The sequence below is a fragment of the Diabrotica virgifera genome, chromosome 3 (genome assembly GCF_917563875.1).
Source record: "Diabrotica virgifera virgifera chromosome 3, PGI_DIABVI_V3a".
Classification (NCBI taxonomy): Eukaryota; Metazoa; Arthropoda; class Insecta; order Coleoptera; family Chrysomelidae; genus Diabrotica; species Diabrotica virgifera.
Window position 1 is genome coordinate 183937075 of NC_065445.1, and position 21011 is coordinate 183958085.

The 21011-nt window shown below is 33.2% G+C and overlaps 1 protein-coding gene across 2 annotated transcripts in view; it reads right to left on the minus strand.

Moving 5' to 3' along the window:
• The window catches only part of LOC114336198 (nose resistant to fluoxetine protein 6-like), a 151852-nt gene that overhangs the window by 62368 nt on the left and 68473 nt on the right, over positions 1 to 21011 (minus strand). For both annotated transcript variants that reach the window (XM_050645732.1, XM_050645733.1), the window contains exon 7: positions 7321 to 7490. In XM_050645732.1, coding sequence (XP_050501689.1) covers positions 7321 to 7490 — 170 coding nt within the window. The remainder of the gene's footprint in view (positions 1 to 7320; positions 7491 to 21011) is intronic.

Genomic DNA, 21011 nt, shown 5'->3' on the forward strand with positions numbered 1-21011 from the left:
GCCACAGCAAAAATGACCACAATATGGAAGGGCTGCCAAATTTCAAGAACGTTGAAGGTGAGGTTGATCAACTGCTCAATATTCCCAATACTGACCTATGGATGTGAATCTTGGACCCTGAGACAATCGGAAAGAAGAACGATAGACGCCACTGAAATGTTCTGTTGAAGACGAAGGTTACCAATTCTTTGGACCGACCGTAGGAAAAATAATTCAATTTTAAAAGAGCTAAAAGTTAGCCAACGACTCTCCAGTAATGTTCATCTCCAACAATTAAAATACTTTGGACATGTTATGAGATCAAACACAGAAAATATGGAAACAAGGCCGAAGATCGCGAGCAAAATTCCCAACAAGATGGATCGATAAAATTACGGGAATATGCAAAAGACCTATGCATGAGTTAAAACAAATGGCCAGAGACAGAGATCTTAGGAGACGGACAATACACGACATCACATCGACCACGACACTCCCTCTGGGGGGTCAGGATTGAAGAGAGAGATCAGTCTTCACCTAAATTAATACAGTCGAACCCGCTTATTGGAATGGCTTTCGTGCCAAATAAAAGTATTTCTATAACCAAGATATTCCAATAACCGATCATTGATAGCTAGTAAAAACGTTTCGGGACCTCAAATTTCTATTCCTTAAACCGGGATATTCCTATAACCGGTATTCTAATAAGCGGGTTCGACTGTAGTACATGATTCTATGGCAGCGTCAAATAATGCCTCTTTTGAAATGAAATAATCCTCAATAATAATTATCTGTTATTTCTAATAATGAAATCAACAGCAAATTTAACACATTTCGGTTTATATAATTTATTTGTATATTGTATATCCTTTATATATTTTATATATAAAAAAGAATGTGTGTGTACTTTGTACGCACGTAAGAAGATATTCTTCTATGATATAGGTAATTTAAACGAAGTAAATATACTTAAAAGGTTATTTGTATTTTATTTAAAAATTAAACTAACTTTCTTATCTACTACTTTCAAAAAATGTTTATTAAAATAACGAAAAATAAAAAAAAATATGAATCGTCCAGGATTAGAACCCACGTGCTTCCATTCTCTGGCCCACCGCTCTGCCAACTACGCCATCGAGCCACTTAAATTGACACGTAAGTTTCGGATATAATTACACAACACGGCGACAAAGTGTAAAAATGTTATGCCTACATATTTTATTATTTTACTACAGAGAAACACAAATCCAAAAACACAAGAATTATAATAAATAATACATTTACTAAAAACACTAATATATTCTTTTAATGACTTATTTGCACGGTTACAGATACATACATACCTATCTTGAAAGATTAGCAATGAACTACATACTGCTGTCAGTGTGCGCAGGCGCGCGGTCATGTACAATTTTACCCTCTGTCGATTCGCCGCTAAAGAAGAATATCTTCAAAATTTATATATAAATAAATAAACTTATGATAAGGTACATTGTCAATTACGATAACACTGTTGGGAGGTAGATTAGGCCAATTTTCCAATTTAGATTTAGATTTAGGTTCTACTTATCCTACCCTTCAAAGTTGGATTTGTGCCGTTGGTTGCTTTTACTTGGGGGGTAAAAGTCACTCTTTCTCGGGGGCGAAAAACATACCTTTAAAATAAGTACGGAATTTGATAAATTGACTAATTATAAGCAACTTTTGTTCTATAGAATTTCTTTATGTACCTGAGTCAATACTTTTCGTTGCCTAAGTTAATTGCGAGAAAAAAATGTTGCGGTTTATCGCAAATATCTCAAAAAATAAGTATTTTATCGAATAAATATTTTTAGCAAAAATGTAGCTTATAAAAAAACAAAAAAATGGTGTATTATTCATGAAGTCTATCGACACAGTAAAAGCAAAGTTGTAGCTCATGAAAAATTGTTCTTCGTCCAAAAAGTCGTCCAATTCCAAATCGAATATTTCAACCTGAAATAACCAAAAAATAAAGCACTTTTCGGGGAAAACTCATTAAAGCTTTTTATAGCGTTTATAGCAAGTTTCTAGCATCAAAACTAACCGAGTTACGCTCAAAATAAAGTTGGCCCCTTTTTTTGAAAAAAACCTGAAAATCTTCCCCTATATGATCTGTAAGTACGATCGGATCAAAGTTCTTCTTTTTGAAAAAATTTGGTTTTATAGTAAAAAAAGTTTTTTTATTTTGGAAAAATGCCCTTTTTTACAAATAACTTAAAAAGTATTAACAAGGGCAGATTCAGAGAGAGGCCATGCCCTAACGCAACTTTTAAAAAAATATAAATTTAAATATTTGCAGTTCAAATGTTTTTAGCTTTGTGCTGAACGGTAGTAAAGGTTGTGTTGAACGAGGTAAAGTATGAGGTAGTCTAAGCTATGCATGTATCATAATAAAGTTCATCCCCCCCCCCTCTCGGGCTTAACTGTATTTTGAGCGTAATTCGCTTAATTTTGATACTAGAAATTTTTATAGAGAAGATAAAAATAAGACGTTTTATAAACACTTTAAAAAGGTTTCAATAAGTTTTCTTCGAAAAATGCTTCATTTTTTGGTTTTTTTATGTTGATATGATTTGGAATTTGACGAATAATAACAATTTCTCAAGAGCTACAACTTTGCTTTTAGTAGGTCGATAGACTTTCATATTTATAAGCTATATTTTTGCTAAGAATATTTTTTTCGGTCAAATACTTACTTTTTGAGTTATTTGCGAAAAACCGCCTTAAAACGTGTTTTTTTTGTTAAACAATAAACATTTTTTCTCGTAAATAACTCGAAAAGTATTGACTTAACCACTTCGGTGGTGATACTGAAAATTACACGGTATCGCCGTATTTCACGTTCATTTACTGGGCTATATCACATATAAGTGTTTTTACACATGTTTTACACATTTAGCAATTTTTTAAAGGGGGCCTCATTTCCAATTCTGCGGGGGGGGGGGGCGACGGATTTTGTTACGCCACTGGGCGTATTGAAGATAAAATTGAAGAAGATCCAAAAATAAAGAAATATACCACGATTTAATGTCTCAAAGATAAAAGAAGAACCTATACGCCAGAGTTTAAAACAAGAAATAAATGATAACTTAATTAAAATCAAACAAGACGTGATAAAAACAACATATGGTAATGACAAATGGAACATAATACAAGAAACGTTAGTAGAGGCAGGAGAGAAAATATTACAGACAAATATAAAAAAAACAAAGATGGATGACTTCAGAAATCCTAGAGCTAATGGAGGAAAGAAGGAAACATTAAGGCAGGAGTAAGGCAACTTACAAAGAAATACAGAGATTAATAGGAAAGAAAATAAAAGATGCCAAATCCACCTGGCTGACAAATCAATGCAGTGAAATAAAAGAATATTGTAAAAAGCATGCTAGCTTTAACATGCATAAGAAAAAAGAAAGATAGCCTTCTTAAACACATAAATGGAAAAATTATTATAGAAGTCAAAGAGAAATTAAAAAAGTGGAAGACATACATAACAGATCTGTTTGAGGATAATAGACAAGAACCGGACAAAATCAACAGCGAAACGGGACCAGAGATCATAATGGAAGAAATCGAACAAGCAATACGAAACGCAAAAAACGAAAAAACTGTAGGTCCAGACGAAATGCCTGAGGAATTACTGAAATGTCTAGATGATGAAACTCTACCTGTACTACTGGATCTGTTTAATGAAGTATATAAAACCGAAAAAATCCCTCAGGAACGGTTGGTGTCCACCTTTGTAACAATACCAAAAACAATATATGCCAAAGATTGTTCGGACTATAGGACACTTATCACTAATAAGCCATACCCTCAAAATATTTCTAAAGGTGGATTCATGGAAGATTATACAGAAAGCTAGGAGATGATATGGATGATACCCAATTTGGGTTTCGCAAAGGACTTGAAACAAGAGAGGCATTGCTTGCGTTTAAGGTCCTCTCTCAAAGCTGCTTAGATATGAACCTGGATATTTATTCCTGTTTCATCGATTTCGAAAAAGCGTTCGACAGGGTACGACATGAAAAACTAATAGAATTATTGAAAAACAGAGATATAGACAGACGAGATTTATAAATTATCATCAACCAGTATTGGAATCAAAAGGCCAATATAAAGATAAAAGAACAAGAGTCCGAGAATATTGATATAAAGAGAGGAGTAAGACAGGGTTGTCTTCTGTCGCCGCTACTGTTTAACGTTTACAGTGAAGCTATATTTTCAGGAAGCGATAGCGGAACTAAGTAATGGAACCTCTATAAACGGAAGAATAGTAAATAACATAAGATTAGCTGATGACACCGTTATAACGGGAGACACCCTGGTATCGCTACAAGAATTGATAAATAGAATTAACGATTATTGCATTCGATATGGACTAAAAATAAACAAGGAAAAAACTAAATTTATGATTGTCTCAAAAACACAACATAGAAATGAAAGGCTAATGATAGAGCAAACCCAAATAAAAAAAGCAAAAATATCTATAAACCTGGATTGATGACAAAAATGACCAAAGCAAAGAAATTAATATTGAAAATTCAGTGGGTTCAAAGCTATACCAATGTTGAAGTTGAAGTGCTACGATGTTTAAATAAGGAGTTACAAATTATGAACCGTATAAAAACACTTAGGTACTTACTTCTTACTAGCCAACGCCCACCCTTGGCATGTTAGCCATTTGGTGGCGCGCTGACCAGTATAGACGAGCCGTTTCTCGTAGGCGATCTTCATCCTCCTCGGGTGGGTCTGTTATCAGGGCTGGGCACACTGGGAGGTGAGCAGCATCCATCTGGGGCTGATTACATAGTGGACAGGGAGATGGGAAGCTAGGTAGTCATGTCCCGTAGTTGTTCTGAACACGGCTACACTAATGGGTCTCGGCAAGTTGCGAGGGATTGGTGAATCTATTAGGTGGGCCCAAGATTTTCCAGCGCCGGCTTGTATTTGCTGCTCTTTTATCTTCGCTTTGATTCCTCTTCTAATGGTGGATTTTGCTGATGTGTACGATTGGAAGCTAGGGGGCTGTGGAAGAAAAGTGCCTTTTTTTGCAAGTTCATCTGCCGCTTCATTTCCTTCAACACCGACATGACTAGGGATCCATTGTAGAGTAATCAGCCACCCTTTTTCCAGCAAGTTCGATAGTTGAACGCGGCAAGATATTGTTTTGACACAGTCGGTATATCGATTTGTCGACAGAGCGAGGATTGCGGCTTGGCAGTCGATGAAGAAGGCAACTTTTTGGGGGTGTTGGAAATTCTCAAGATTTTTTGCAGCTTCGTGTATAGCAATGTATAAAAACAAGAAAACTGGAATATTTTGGTCACATTACCAGAGGAGAAAAATATGCGTTGCTTTGAATTATTATGCAAGGAAGGATCCAAGGAAGAAGAATGATAGGAAGAAGACGCATCTCCTGGCTGAGGAACCTTAGAGAATGGTTTAACTGTAGTTCATTGCAACTGTTCAGAGCAGCAGCCAACAAAGTGACCATAGCCATTATGATATACAACCTCCGATAGCAGATGGAATAAAGAAGAAGAAGAAATTTAATAAAAATAAATGTTTCATCCTTAAAGCAGATGGGTGAAGGTCGACCTAGAGTCGGATCTTAGACTACCTACTTCAACCACTTTATACATACTACCCAACTTATAGTCCAGAAAGCCACTGCGGATCCGCTAGGAAAAATATTCTGATTCGGATTTTTTGCAAAATCTTACTCAAAAAGGGCTCCTTTTAACAAATTTGCATGTTGCCAGGACCAAAAGGTGGTCAAAAATTTTTTTAACGTTTTTTTTTTTGTTTTTTTCCTAAAATAATTTTTTTTGCATGGAAAAAAGTTTTTTTATGTTTTTTGGATCATTCCAAACAGAAAAGGTCTTTAGTGACTTTTCTCTAAAAATGATAGTTTTTGACATATAAGCGATTAAAAATTGAAAAATTGCGAAATCGGCCATTTTTAACCCTCAAAAACTATGTAAAAAACTGAAAATTTAAATGTTACCAAGGTAGGTAGATATTCTTTAAACATCAATTGATGAAATCCCGAAGAGTTTTTGCAATACAATATTCAAAACTCCTTTGTTTTTTAATTGCTAATCAAGCGTGCGCGACACTATTTTCCACCGACATGCGACAGTATGGTGCACATGAAAGGAATAAATTCGTTATTTCGTAAACCGGCGACTTTAAGGAAAAATCCCGGAACAGGTCGATTTTTATTTTTAATTTATGATATTGTGGCATATATGGTATAGACGTTATCCATCTGGACGTGATGACGTAATCGATGATTTTTTAAATAAGAATAGGGGTCGTGTGCTAGCTCATTTGAAAGGTTCTTCAATTCTCTATTCAGTAATATAAACATTTACATAATTATTTATACAGGATGTCCAAAAATTTTTTATTGAATTAAATTATTTGACAAAAAAAGAAGTAGAAGGACACCCTGTACAAATAATTATGTAAATGTTTACATTGCTGAATAGAGAATTGAAGAACCTTTCAAATGATCTACCACACGACCTATATTCTCATTTAAAAAAACATCGATTACGTCATCACGCCCAGACGGATGACGTCACAAGTATACCATATATGCCACAATATCATAACTTAAAAATAAAAATCGACCTATTTCGGTATTTTTCCTTAAAGTCGCCGGTTTACGAAATAACGAATTTATTCTTTTCATTTGCACCATACTGTCGCGTCGGTGGAAAATAGTGTCGCGCACGCTTGATTAGCAATTAAAAAACAAAGGAGTTTTGAATATTGTATTGCAAAAAACTCTTCGGGATTTCATCAATCGATGTTTAAAGAATATCTACCTACCTTGGTAACATTCAAATTTTCAGTTTTTCACATAGTTTTTGAGGGTTAAAAATGGCCGATTTCGCAATTTTTCAATTTTTAATCACTTATATGTCAAAAACTATCATTTTTAGAGAAAAGTCACTAAAGACCTTTTCTGTTTGGAATGATCCAAAAATTATAAAAAAAACTTTTTTCCGTGCAAAAAAAAATAATTTTAGGAAAAAAAAAACAAAAAGAAAAACGTTTAAAAAATTTTTGAACACCTTTTGGTCCTGGCAACATGCAAATTTGTTAAAAGGAGTCCTTTTTGAGTAAGATTGTGCAAAAAATCCGAATTAGAATATTTTTCCTAGCGGATGCGCAGTAGCTTTCTGGACTATTATATATGCGTATTTTTTGTAATTTACCGTAAGTACGATATTTCAAAGAACAAAAAAATAGTGTAAGAAAAACCAAGAGAGTCATCATGTAAAAAAAAGTAATGATTTAACTTACCGAATATATCGATGAATATACATCAGAGGGACATATTTTATCTGCAACTTCCAAGGCAAAATTTTTCGTTTGAAGTAGAGATAACCTACCAAGAAACCACTCATAAAGAAAAAAGTTGTTACTGCGTGGTGAGCACCAAATATATATGAGGCATACCTCAGGTAAACCCTCTAAAAAATTGAAACAATTATATTCTTTGAGCACATCATTAAAAAAAAAAGAATGTGAGTACTTTGTACGCATGTAAGAAGTTATATTTCTATTATTATGATTTAAACGAAATAAATATAGCAGTTTATTTGTATTCTTATTTAAATATTTAACTAATTTTAACACTTAAAATAATACCAAAAATTAAAAATAACGTTAATACGTCATTTTTTATGAACTGTAGCCTCCCCGCAATTGCTGTTCCCTTGATGAATCGTAGAATATCTAAAAACGTCAGATTTTTTACAAACATTTTTAATTTTTTTTTTTTCATGTTTTATACTATTCCCAACGAAGACAAATCCAAAGACACAAAAATTATAATAAATATCTCATACAGAAGTAAAAACTTCAACTTGTATTCTGGTATAAAATCGTTTATTAAAAAACTATCTAAAAAGTCATCCAAATGGATTGCAAAACGTTTTCGTTCTAATTCAGAACATCTGAATTAGAACGAAAACGTTTTGCAATCCATTTGGATGACTTTTTAGATAGTTTTTTAATAAACGATTTTATACCAGAATACAAGTTGAAGTTTTTACTTCTGTATGAGTTTTTTAAACTATGGTATACAGCCAACTATTGGGTTTTCCCAATCATTTCTTAATAAATATATTTACTATAAACATCAATATATTTTTTTCACATTTTATTTGCATTGATACTCTATTATAGTTCGTCTGCTACTAACTAACTAACTATATGGTCGCCAAAAAGGAAGCGAAAGTAGCAGTAGCAAAAGCTAAAGCAGAAGCGTATCAAAACCTATACGATCAACTTGATACCAGGGAAGGCGAAGCAAAGATATATATAAAATATCCAAACAGAGAGCAAAGAAAGCAAGAGATTTTAATCAGATATGTAGAGATAGATGTATCCGAGATGAAAATAATAAAATACTAATTCACGAAAAGGATGTCAAAAAGAGATGGAGAAAGTATTTTGACAGTTTATTAAATGAAGAATTTGACAGACAGTCTGTGGAGTTAATGGAGAAAGTAACAGCAATGGTTATCAGAATAACAAACGAGGAAGTGGCTCAAGCGCTTTAAAAAATAAAGAAAGGAAAAGCAGTCGGACCAGATGACATTCCTAGGGAAGTATGGAGAGCATTGGGAGAGACAGGAATAAGTTGGCTAGCAGGTCTATTTAATAGAATTATGGAAGTTGGACAAATGCCAGACGAATGGAGAAGCAGTATATTAGTACCTGTCTACAAAAACAAGGGAGACATACAACAATGTACAAACTACAGGGCTATAAAACTACTTAGCCACACCATGAAAATATGGGAGAGAGTAATTGATAGACGGATACGTGAAGAAACCGAAATATCCGAGAATCAATTTGGCTTTATGCAGAGCAGATCAACAACAGATGCAATTTTCATTGTAAGGCAACTGATGGAAAAATACAGAAATAAAGAGACCAACGCTCATATGCTATTCATTGATCTTGAGAAAGCATATGATAGAGTTCCTCGAGATATTCTGTGGTGGGCACTCAATAAGAAAGGAGTCCCTGGCGAATATGTAAAGATTGTGAGAGATATGTATGCGGGAGTAACGACTAGTGTTAGGACAGGTGTGGGAGAGACTGATAAATTTCAGGTGAAAGTAGGATTGCACCAAGACTCGCTACTTAGTCCTTATTTATTCTCATTTATTTTGGACCAGATAACAGCGAAAGTACAGGGTAGCATTCCTTGGTGCCTAATGTATGCTGATGATGTAGTGTTAATAGGAAATAGTGAAAGAGACGTATAACAAAAACTGGAACAGTGGAGACAAGCTCTGGAGGAAAAAGGTTTAAAACTTAGTAGGACAAAAACAGAGTATTTGGAATGTTCATTTAAAGATGGAGTTACTACAAATAAAATGGTATCTTTGGATGGTGAAATGATTGTGAAGAGCAGTAGTTTTAAGTACCTAGGATCGGTATTACAGATTAATGGAGAAATAGATGGAGATGCATGCAGTAGAATTAGAGCTGGATGGATAAAGTGGAAAGAAGCGAGTGGTGTGTTGTGTGACAGAAAAATTCCAATGAAGCTGAAGGGAGAATTCTATAAAACAGCCATTAGACCGGCGATGATGTACGGAACTGAATGTTGGGTAGTGAAAAAGAAAGAGGAACAACGAATGCATGTGGCGGAAATGAGAATGCTTAGATGGATGAGTGGAGTGATAAATAAGGATAAAATTAGAAATGAGTATATTAAGAGAAGTCTAGGTGTGGCACCAATTGATACCAAAATGAGAGAGCATAAGTTAAGATAGTTTGGTCATGTTCAACGTCGAGACGTTAATCACCCAATACGAAGAATAGCTGAAGTGCAGATTCCTGGAAGCAGTAGGAGAGGAAGACCAAAGAAGACCTGGGGGGAAACGATAAGGCAGGATATGTTGGTAAAGGGTATTAACATTGATATGACCCAAGATAGAATTGCGTGGAGAAATGCAATTAGGGAAGCCGACCCCGCATAGGGATAAGGCAAAGAGAATGATGATATAGTTCGTCTGCTATAACTTTTCCCATGCGTCACGATTCATTTTCAGTAGTAATTGTACAAGAGCTCTAAAATTATCGAATTTTTCCCGAGTGACACTTTGACAGTTTTAATTTCACGACCCGAAGGGGAGTGATCTGAATCATAATTATGTCAAAGTGTCACGAGGGCAAAAATTCGATAATAATTTTAGAGATCGAGTGCAATTTGCTGCGATTATTTCATGAATAAAACAGTTCAAAACCAAAATTTTATTGTAATTTATTTATGTAAGTACAAATTAGTACAATTAAACAAACAGTTGTTATAAATATTTGACGGCTGAAAGTCATCACTTTTATAACTTTTAAATTGTCATTAATGTCACTGAATGTATTTTTTCGTAGCAACGAAGGGCATCTGACGACGGGATATTATCAAAAATTATCACTTTAATTTTTAATTATGTAGCTTTCTATTGGTCAGAATCTCCTATGAATGAAATAATCAGTAGTAATTGCACAAGAGCTCTAAAATTCTATATTAATTTTAGAGATCGAGTGCAATTTGTTGCGATTATTTCATGAATAAAACTGTTCCAAACCAAAATTTTATTGTAATTTATTTATGTAAGTACAAATTAGTACTGTTAAATACATAGTTGATATAAAATATTTTACGGTTGAAAGTCATCACTTTTATAACTTTTAAAACATTAATTGTCATTAATGTCACTGAATGTATTTTTACGTAGCAACGAAGGGCATCTGACGTAATATACTTGACAACGGGATATTATCAAAAATTATCACCTTAATTTGCATTTCTGCAGCTTTCTATTGGTCAGAATCTCCTATGAATGAAATAATCATACAAATTAAGTCAAAACAAAAAGTCAAACGAACGTCGATGTGTATATACATTTTGTATACTGTATACTATATACTACACACATCGGCGTACGTTTCACTTTATGTTTTGACTTAATTTGTTTGAAACTTAATCGTGACGCATGGGAAAGTTATAGCGGACGAACAATATAGGTATGCTATTTCACATTTTATTTGCATACTGTTTATGCGGATACCTACTTCATACTGTCGCTGTTATAAAAATTTGCTCTCAACATTTTTCTCAATGGTGCATAAAGAATTATAACTTCTAAAATGAGACTTTTTTATTCAGTTATTCATGTCGTGTCGGACAACTTCTTTATTTCGGAAAATTTTTAGGAGGGGGGCGTTTTGTGAATATAGAGGTTTCTAAACTTTGATGCGTCCGACAACTGGAGTAGGTGCCCTAAAAATTCTGTCGAACAATATAACTAGTACATTGTAAGTATTTTTATCAAATAATAATGCAAAAAAATCATCATTTATGACTCTATAGTGCGCTACGATATATAGGGGTAGGGCCATAGACATATTAACAATAGACCACTAGACCAGGCTAGGGATATGCCACTCAATGCATCGGGGTGCAACGCCAATATCAAGTACGGTGATCTAGCTATCTTTGTCTGTCGTACAAGTGTGAGCGTATCTATCAAGAGGGGGGAGTAATGGAACGACACAGACACAGATGCAGCGGAGGGAGAGAGATAGATAGACCATCCATGTAAATTCAATTAAAAATCATTCATTAATTTTTAAATTATCTCATGAGTAGGCCTATGCCTCGATAGACTAGGACAAACAGTAGACTGCATACTAAAATTGAACCCGGTACTCTGGGATAAAAACATTAACAGCAACAGAGATGGAATTCCTAAGGAGAAGCTGCAGAAGAGATAAAATAAATAACATAGAGATTAAGAAAATAATGGTAATGAATTCAAGAGATAATAGACTACATAGAACAAAAGAGATTAACTTGGTACGGACATGTCAGAAGAGCAAATTAAAATAAGATTAAACAGAATAACAGATTGGAGCCCGATAGTAAGAAGGAAGAGATGCAGACCCCGAACTGAAGAGAACGGTTGAGTAAAGGAATACAGTGAAAACTATGGAAATCCTTATATACAGGGTGTTTCTAAATAAATTCGACAAACTTTAAGGGGTAATTCTATATGAAAAAATAATGACAGTTTGCTCTATAAACGTATGTCTGCAAATGCTTCGTTTCCGAGATACGGGGTGTTAAAAATTTTCTTACAAACGGACGATTTATTTATTGCTTTAATACCGGTTGTGTTATGCAAATGAAATTTGATGGATTTTAAGAGGTAATTATTGCGCATTTTTTCACATAGAATTAAGAGTTTTATATCTACCATTAGCGCGAATACAGGTAATGGTCTGAATTTTTTTAAGAAAACATAGTACGCCACTGAGATAGGGTAACGGATACAGTTGTTGGCCGGTCACTAGTGATTGGCCACTTTCACAAAAATCCGAAATATTAAGATTTTTAGAAAGTATAAGGAAATAAATGTATTTGCATTGCAATTCGGCAACATTGCTATATATTTGGTTTAGCCATTATCTCTCTCAGTTAATATTGTCTAGTTGTGACAGCGTGTGTTGTTCGAAGCTTAACAGGTGCATCCAGTTTTAAGAGTTTTTTAAAGAATTTGTTAAGGAAGGCCATTCATGAGGTGAGTTATCTTGGCTAATAATATTGTGTATCTGCTTATATTAATGTTTTGTGATGATTTAGTGGGGTACATCTTACGTTATCGGTGGTTTTAATAGTAAGGTTATAATTTTTTGGCCGTAAATTTTAGTGGCCAAGCACTGTATCTTAAATATGTCCGCATTATAATGATTGGCCTACAGGCCAATTACTGTACCTACTTTAAATTAAAATATTTATTATAATTTAGGCTCTTTTAGCTTAGTTTGGCCCAACACAACATATTTCAAGCATTTTTTCTTAGTTTTTATGGCAATAACTAGTGGTTGGCCGACTGCCAATCAATAAACCACAGGGTGGCCAATAACTGTAATGTGTAATAAGAATATATTTTTTGTCCGGATTCGTTTTTATAAAATTACAATTATTTTAGTTGTTATAAAATTAATGCCAATGCGGGCAATCTGAATCAAATTTGAAACGTCCGTATTGTAGATAACATTATTAGATACTATTAAATGATTTTTATTTTTAGAATAAAAAATGCCAAATATCCGGAAAGATAAAACGTATCACAAAAAATATACAGAACAAGATCTTCAGTCTGCTTATCAGGCCATAGAAAATTGCATGAGCCAACGGAAAGCCGCTGAACAATTTAATGTGCCAAGAGCAACACTGCAGTTTAAAGCAAGCGAAAAATTTAATGAAAAAACTAACCTTGCTCCCAATCTTATTCTTTCTTTGGAGGAAGAGAATCGTTTAAAGAATTGGATCGTAACATGCCAAGACAAAGGTTTTCCAGTAAGAGTGGAAAATATACAAGACTCAGTTAAAAGTTTTCTTGATGCAAATCCACGTGCTAATCCTTTTACTGACAATCGGCCCGGAAGAGCTTGGTATAGATCCTTTTTAAAGAGACATCCAGATTTAAGCGAGCGAACTCCAGAAGCGGTAACAGCAGCAAGTTCAGTTGTGTCTGAAAAAGATATAAGAAAATGGTTCACCGGTGTTCAAGAATATTTACACCGTAAACGTTACATTGATATTCTTCAAGACCCTTCACGTGTTTTTAATGGGGATGAAACCTGCTTCCTCTTGTGTCCCAAAAATAAACGAGTGTTGGCTGTAAAGGGAAGTAAAAATGTATATCAAATAGAACATCACTCCAAAGTTAATTTGACGGTTATGTTTAGGTTTGCAGCATCTGAAGAAATTACAGTACCGATAATTATTTACCCTTACAAACAACTTCCTAGCAATGTTATAAATTCAGTTCCTCGAGAATGGGGCATAGGCTGTAGCGATACGGGATGGATGAAGAATGAAAACTTCTATGAATACATAGGAAAGTCTTATATAAGTACCTAGGTGCAAAAAACGCTAAATTCCCAGTCATTTTGTTCGTTGATGGACATAAAACTCACTTAACCATTCAAACCAGTGAATTATGCTCAAAGTTACAAATTATTTTAGTGGCATTATATCCCAATGCGACCAGAATTATACAGCCTGCAGATGTTGCTGCATTTAAACCATTACAGGCAAATTGGAACCGGGCAGTATTAAAGTTTAGACGAGAAAACCCAAACGAAAAGATACTATTGTCACAGAAGATACAATAACTTTAGATATTCAATCGACATCCGATAATCTGCCTTTAGTAAATCAAGACAACTCATTATATAAAGAAATGGACACCTCAATTGACAAATTCTTTTTTGGCCAAAAACCCCAGAAAGAAAGGGTAAAAAGCAAACAGAACGGTTGCCTTTCGTGCTCACTTCTTCAGATCGTCAAAATGCAGAGAGGCGTAAAATTGAAGAGAAAGACGAACAAGAAAAAATAAAATTAGACGAAAACAAAAGCGAATTGACGCAAACGCAAACAATAAAGGTAAACAAAATAAAGAAACCAAGAAGAAAGTAATAAAAAAAATTGCCACAAGAGCCAATTCCGAGAGCAAAAAATGTCAAAATGTTGTGAAGAATAAAGAAAATGTTACACTAAATACAGGTGATATTGTAGATACAAATACTTTTAAATCAGACACACTTCTTGATCATACAATTAAAAGCACTACTTTGAGAAGTGGAGTTAGAGTACATATACCAGAAGTGATTAACGCCAAAGAAAACCACGAACTGCCACGGAACCAATTTCCTGATTCTGTAGAGGAAAACGCTATTCTGCCCTCAATTGATAACGTATCTTTTGATGTCTCCAACAAAAAGAATTCATAAAATTTGAGGAATACTTCCCAAAGCAAAGCTACAAATTTGGAAAGCAGCAAAGAAAAACGTGCTGGTGAGTCGGCTAAAAGAAAGTTGTTTTTCGAAACAGAGGGATATCCAGAACATGAAAAAATACAAATTCTTTCAGATATATTGGTGAAACAATCAGACAACACCAACATATCTGTAAATAATAATCTTTTGTATACAGAATTGTGCTATTCTTGTTGCTAAAATATTTCTAAATCAAAAGTTGGAATAAAATGTTTATTTTGTGTTAGAGGCTCCCATATTGGTAGTTGTGTTAAAAAACAACAAGAAATTGAAAATCTAAATAGTTTTGTGTGCCCTAACTGCACATCAAAAAAAGAAAATTAGGAATTGTATGAGTGGACAATAACTGTAATTCGATATGCCAATAACTATGTTTGCGTGGCCAATAACTGTGTAATTTTGTATTTTTTTAAATTTGTGTTAATTTTTTATGTACATTATTATTTTTACTAAAATAACCTGAGTTTTTATAAAATTTGATATTTCATTGTTATTAAAAAACCCTTACAAAATATTTCACATTAAAATATACCAATTTACAATTTTAATTTAATTTGAAATCTCTTAAGTGGCCAACCACTGTACCCGTTACCCTATTTCAAATAAAAAAACTTTTATAATTCCTCGTTCAATTTGTGGTACAAAAATCTATCCTTCCTTTTGCAAAAAGTAAAACATCTTAACGCTTACAAAGTATTGGAAATAAATTTCTATATAATCATATGATATGAATTAGAACTTGTCAATTATAATTCATACATACGTACCCAATTTGTTTTTTTTATTTCAAATTACACACCCACGCCACGGACACAGGACAATGTTGATAATGCAAAATTTACAGAACACATAGACATAACTATATGTAGTCCGTCCGCTATAACTTTTCCCATGCGGTACGATTCATTTTCAGTAGTAATAACCCAAGGACATTGATAATTGTTCGAAAAAATTTTATAACAGATTTCAAGGTTGCCAGGTCTGGTGAAAAATCACCAGATTTGGTGATTTTCTAACCCATTTGGTGATATGGTGAAAACTTTTTTAAAAAGCTTAATATCTGGTGATTTTTTGACCTTATCTATATTATATTTTTTTATTTAAAAAGTACGAATATATGTTTGTTATTCGTTATTAAGAATTGCCTAATATTCATATCATACAAAAAGTCTTATTTGTAATATAAAATGATCCGCCTCTGTGATGTTCAACCGGGGATCTCCCGAAGTTTAGGCTACTCTTGCACGTGTCATGCACTTCCAATAATTTATGTCTTGGTTTTATAAACAAACCAGTTCAGTTAATATCAACATATCAATTTTCAATGTATCAGTTTTATATTTCTTGTGTCAGCTGTAGAGTTTTAAGTGATTACTGTTCTTCATATTTTGTAGTTTTGTCACGTTTTGTGTTGGTTTGATCATCTAAAATCTCAAAGGTTATTGGAACTATTTTTTCAATTTTAATTTGTATTAAAAATTTATTAGCATGATCAAAAATTACAAGGTTTCCAACAAAAGAATTTTGTATAACACCCTGATCGACGAGGGTCGTCTGTAAGGCCAAGTTTAAGACATAAAACGTTAAGATTTGAATAATCTATATTGTCGGGATTATCAGTACATACCTTTCATAAAAATGAACACCTACATTTTGCATTATATTTTACAAAAAAAAAATCGTTTCATTGGTATTCTAATTGTTTTATTAGGTTTGTTCCAACCCTTCACATTACCGTTCTCGAATGGTTACGCGTATGCGCATGCGCAAAATTATGCGCAGTAACACATTTTTCGTTACTGCGCATACTCATAACAATCTGGTGATTTTTAACAAAATCTGGCAACTTTTGAAGCAATTGTCTGGTGATTTTTAGTTTTTTGACCTGGCAACCTTGACAGATTTCGAAAGCTTGTTGCTTGGAAACAGACCGACGCCGTAGGCGGAGGTCTGTTGCCTGTAAGCAACAAGCTTGAGAAAGTTGTTAAAAAATTTTTGAGCATTTATCAATGTTCGAGGGTTATTCGGATAGAAAATTTTTTGCTGGAATTCATATTTTCTATCATTGAAAAAGTCCATAAACGCTTTCCATACAAATTTTTTACTGTAAACAGTATTCTTTGGTATATTTGATTCGATAATTTCATTAATATTCTCATCAGTATTACAACCAAATCGTGACATATTGAATATTTGAAATGTCAAAATCGAAATGAAACGAAATGTAGGTATAGACCAGGGCGCATCTGTAAAAATATTAGTACATTTGGACGTTGAGAGGTGACTCAAATTTTTTTGCAGAAATTGCTTGAAAATAACTCAAATAATAATATTTGAGTTATCCTCCCTCTCAAAAAGGTCCGGAACATTGTTTAAATAATTAAAATGTCAAAAAATGAAGGAGAAATTCCATTTTTGTCTTGGTTTTTTGATTATAACTTTAAAAGTATTTATTTCCGAGAAAAGTTGTACTGACATAAAGGCTGCATAATTAAATTTCCTACAATATAGAGTTAGCTAAAAATTTAAAAAATAGTCACCCTTGTTGCAAAATAGCAATAATTGCGAAAAAAACATACAAAAACAAGTATTCGCATTTTACGTTTTTCAACCATTTACGCTACACTTAGGACCTTCATATTTCACCCTGAAAAATTTTATGATACAGTAAAACAATACTGCAAACTTTATTAAAATCGGTTCAATAGATTTTGCAAAATAAATTTTGCAATCCAGCTTTCGCAAAAAAAATTCATTTTTTCAAAATGTTACAGGACTGAAAATAAAGCAGATAGCAGGTTGAAATTTTTTTGCGTATAGAAGTGTTACTGTAGCTTTCGTTTGCAATTTGCAGAATTCAAATCAATTACCCGTGTTGAGCTGCCCCCCCCCCCACTTGCAAAAATTAAAAAACAAATAGCCCTGATTTATGAGCTATTTATGAGCTCTCATATTCCGCAAACTAAAAATTTTGAGCTCGTTCCACTGAGCAGGAATTTAATACCCTAGTGGGGGGGGGGGGCTGAGTAAGCCCCCCCACTACTTAAAAATAGGAATATTGAATCGGTTTTTGCGGCAGAATTACGAGCTATTTATGAGCTCTTGAAATTATATAGTTTCGATTTTTGAGCTCATCCCCTTCACCCCCAAACAACCCTTTAATTGATTTAACTTAAGAGAAAGATGCTGAGAAAACTTAAAATATATCGTATTGCGAATATAATTCCTATAGCTTATATACTCTAAGAATAAACTATTAAATCAAGAGCATTTCGATTATTGAGCTACAACCCCTTCGCCAGAAAACCACCCTATCTTCCCGGCTTAAGAGAAAGTTGTACTTAAAATGCGTTAAACTAATTATTTGGCGACTACATGTCATTTAATAATTTATAACCTTCCAAATTACGCGCATTTAGATCAGTAAATTGCAATTTGTTTTGTATAGTGCAGTCACTGAAGGTAAAAATCAACGATTACCTTCAATTTCGGTGAACCTTCATCGATTTTCACGAAAATTGGTCAGTGGTTAGAGAATGCGTCAAGAAACAAAGGTGACATGGTACCACCTTGCGCCTTTACCCTGAGGGTGGATACCGCCCCTTCTCGGGGGTGAAAATTATTTAATAAAAAATAACTGCAGAAATCAATAAAAGAACAAATTAAAAGCAAAATTTATTATATAAAGTTAGTAAAATAAGTAAATACTTTTTAAGTTATTAAAGATCAAAGATTTTAATTATTTGTGAAAAAAATGCATGTTTTGAAGAGGTTTTTTGTAAATCACTGAAAAACTGTAAGTTTTTAAAAAAGTTAATAGTAGTTTAATTCGTATAGCTTATATTCTAAGAATAAACTCTAAAATCACGCGCCTTTCGATTATTGAACTACAACCCCTTCGCAAGAAAACCATCCCATATTCCCGGCTTAAAAGAGAGTTGTACTTAAAATAATTTAAATTAATTATTTGTCGACTATATATTGTTTAATAATTTATGAGCTCGCAAAATATACGCATCTCAATTATTGAATTGCCATTTTCTTTCTATAGTGCAGTCACTGAAGGTAAAAATCAACTATGACCTTCGATTTCGGTAAATCTCCATTCATTTTCACGAAAATTGGTGAGCGGATTTTAATACTATCAACTTTTTCTGGATCTTATTTTTCATAGGTATTTCTAAGTACTTTGACAAGTATTTAGTACCTAAGTGTTATAAAATGCATCTCTTTCCCGTTATTTAAGCTTGAACCCTTAGATTTGAACAGTCGCGGAAAAAATATACATTTAATTACCAATAACTTACTTTAAATTAACATTAAAGGGTTTTTCAAGTAAGCAATTTATTATATTTTTTATTAGCTTCAATTTTAGTGATGAAAACTTTTTTGTAAAAACGTTTTTTAGTCATTTATGAAAAATCGCTCTAAAGCATGCATTTTCTTTCCAAAAATTAAAATATTTGATCTTTAATAACTCAAAAAGTATTGATTTATTTTAATCACATTATATAACAAATTTTGCTTACAATTTGTCCCTCTCTCGATTTGTGGGGTTATTTTTAATTAAGCAATTTTCACTCCCGAGAAGGGGTGACATATACCCCAGGCTAAAACCCCAAGTTCTTATTGTCAATTCGTGAAAATAAATGGCGATTTACCGAAATCGAAGGTAATAGTTGATTTTTACCTTCAGTGACTGCACTATAGAAAGAAAATGGCAATTCAATAATTGAGATGCGTATATTTTGCAAGATCATAAATTATTAAACGATATGTAGTCGCCAAATAATTAATTTAAATTATTTTAAGAACAACTCTCTCTTAAGCCGGGAATATGGGGTCGTTTTCTTGCGAAGGGGTTGTAGCTCTATAATCGAAAGACGCGTGATTTAAGAGTTTATTCTTAGAATATAAACTATACGATTTAAACTACTATTAACTTTTTTGTAAAAACTTAAAGTTTTTCAGTGATTTACAAAAAACCTCTTCAAAACATGCATTTTTTTCACAAATAATTAAAATCTTTGATCTTTAATAACTTAAAAAGTATTGACTTATTTTATTAACTTTATATAATAAATTTTGCTTTTAATTTGTTCTTTTATTGATTTGTGCATTTATTTTTTATAAAATAATTTTCACCCCCGAGAAGGGGCGGTATCCACCCTCAGGGTAAAGGCGCAAGGTGGTACCATGTCACCTTTGTTTCTTGACGTATCCTCTAACTACTGACCAATTTTCGTGAAAATCGATGAAGGTTCACCGAAATTGAAGGTAATCGTTGATTTTTACCTTCAGTGACTGCACTATACAAAATAAATTGCAATTTACTGATCTAAATGCGCGTAATTTGGAAGGTTATAAATTATTAAATGATATGTAGTCGCCAAATAATTAGTTTAATGCATTTTAAGTACAACTTTCTCTTAAGCCGGGAAGATAGGGTGGTTTTCTTGCGAAGGGGTTGTAGCTCAATAATCGAAATGCTCTTATCCGCAATACGATATATTTTAAGTTTTCTCAGCATCTTTCTCTTAAGTTAAATCAATTAAAGGGTTGTTTGGGGGTGAAGGGGATGAGCTCAAAAATCGAAACTATATAATTTCAAGAGCTCATAAATAGCTCGTAATTCTGCCGCAAAAACCGATTCAATATTCCTATTTTTAAGTAGTGGGGGGGGGGGGCTGACTCAGCCCCCCCCCCACTAGGGTATTAAATTCCTGCTCAGTGGAACGAGCTCAAAATTTTTAGTCTGCGGAATATGAGAGCTCATAAATAGCTCATAAATCAGGGCTATTTGTTTTTTAATTTTTGCAAGTGGGGGGGGGGGGGCAGCTCAACACGGGTAAATCAATTAACTACCACGGCGTCAGGAATTTTTTAAATAAACATTAATTATTGGTGCTACGCGCAGGACAGCGGATAGTTTGCTCTGATTGGGCATTCCAATGACCTTTGATAATGCTTGATACATTTTAATTTTTATTACATTTCGATATAAATAAATAAATTTGTTTATTGCAAAATAAAAACACATACTCTATCTTTTGAAATAACACTTTTTTTAACACAAACTTTCTTTGTTAATATATTTTAACTTAGAGAATAGAAGTTTATTATTT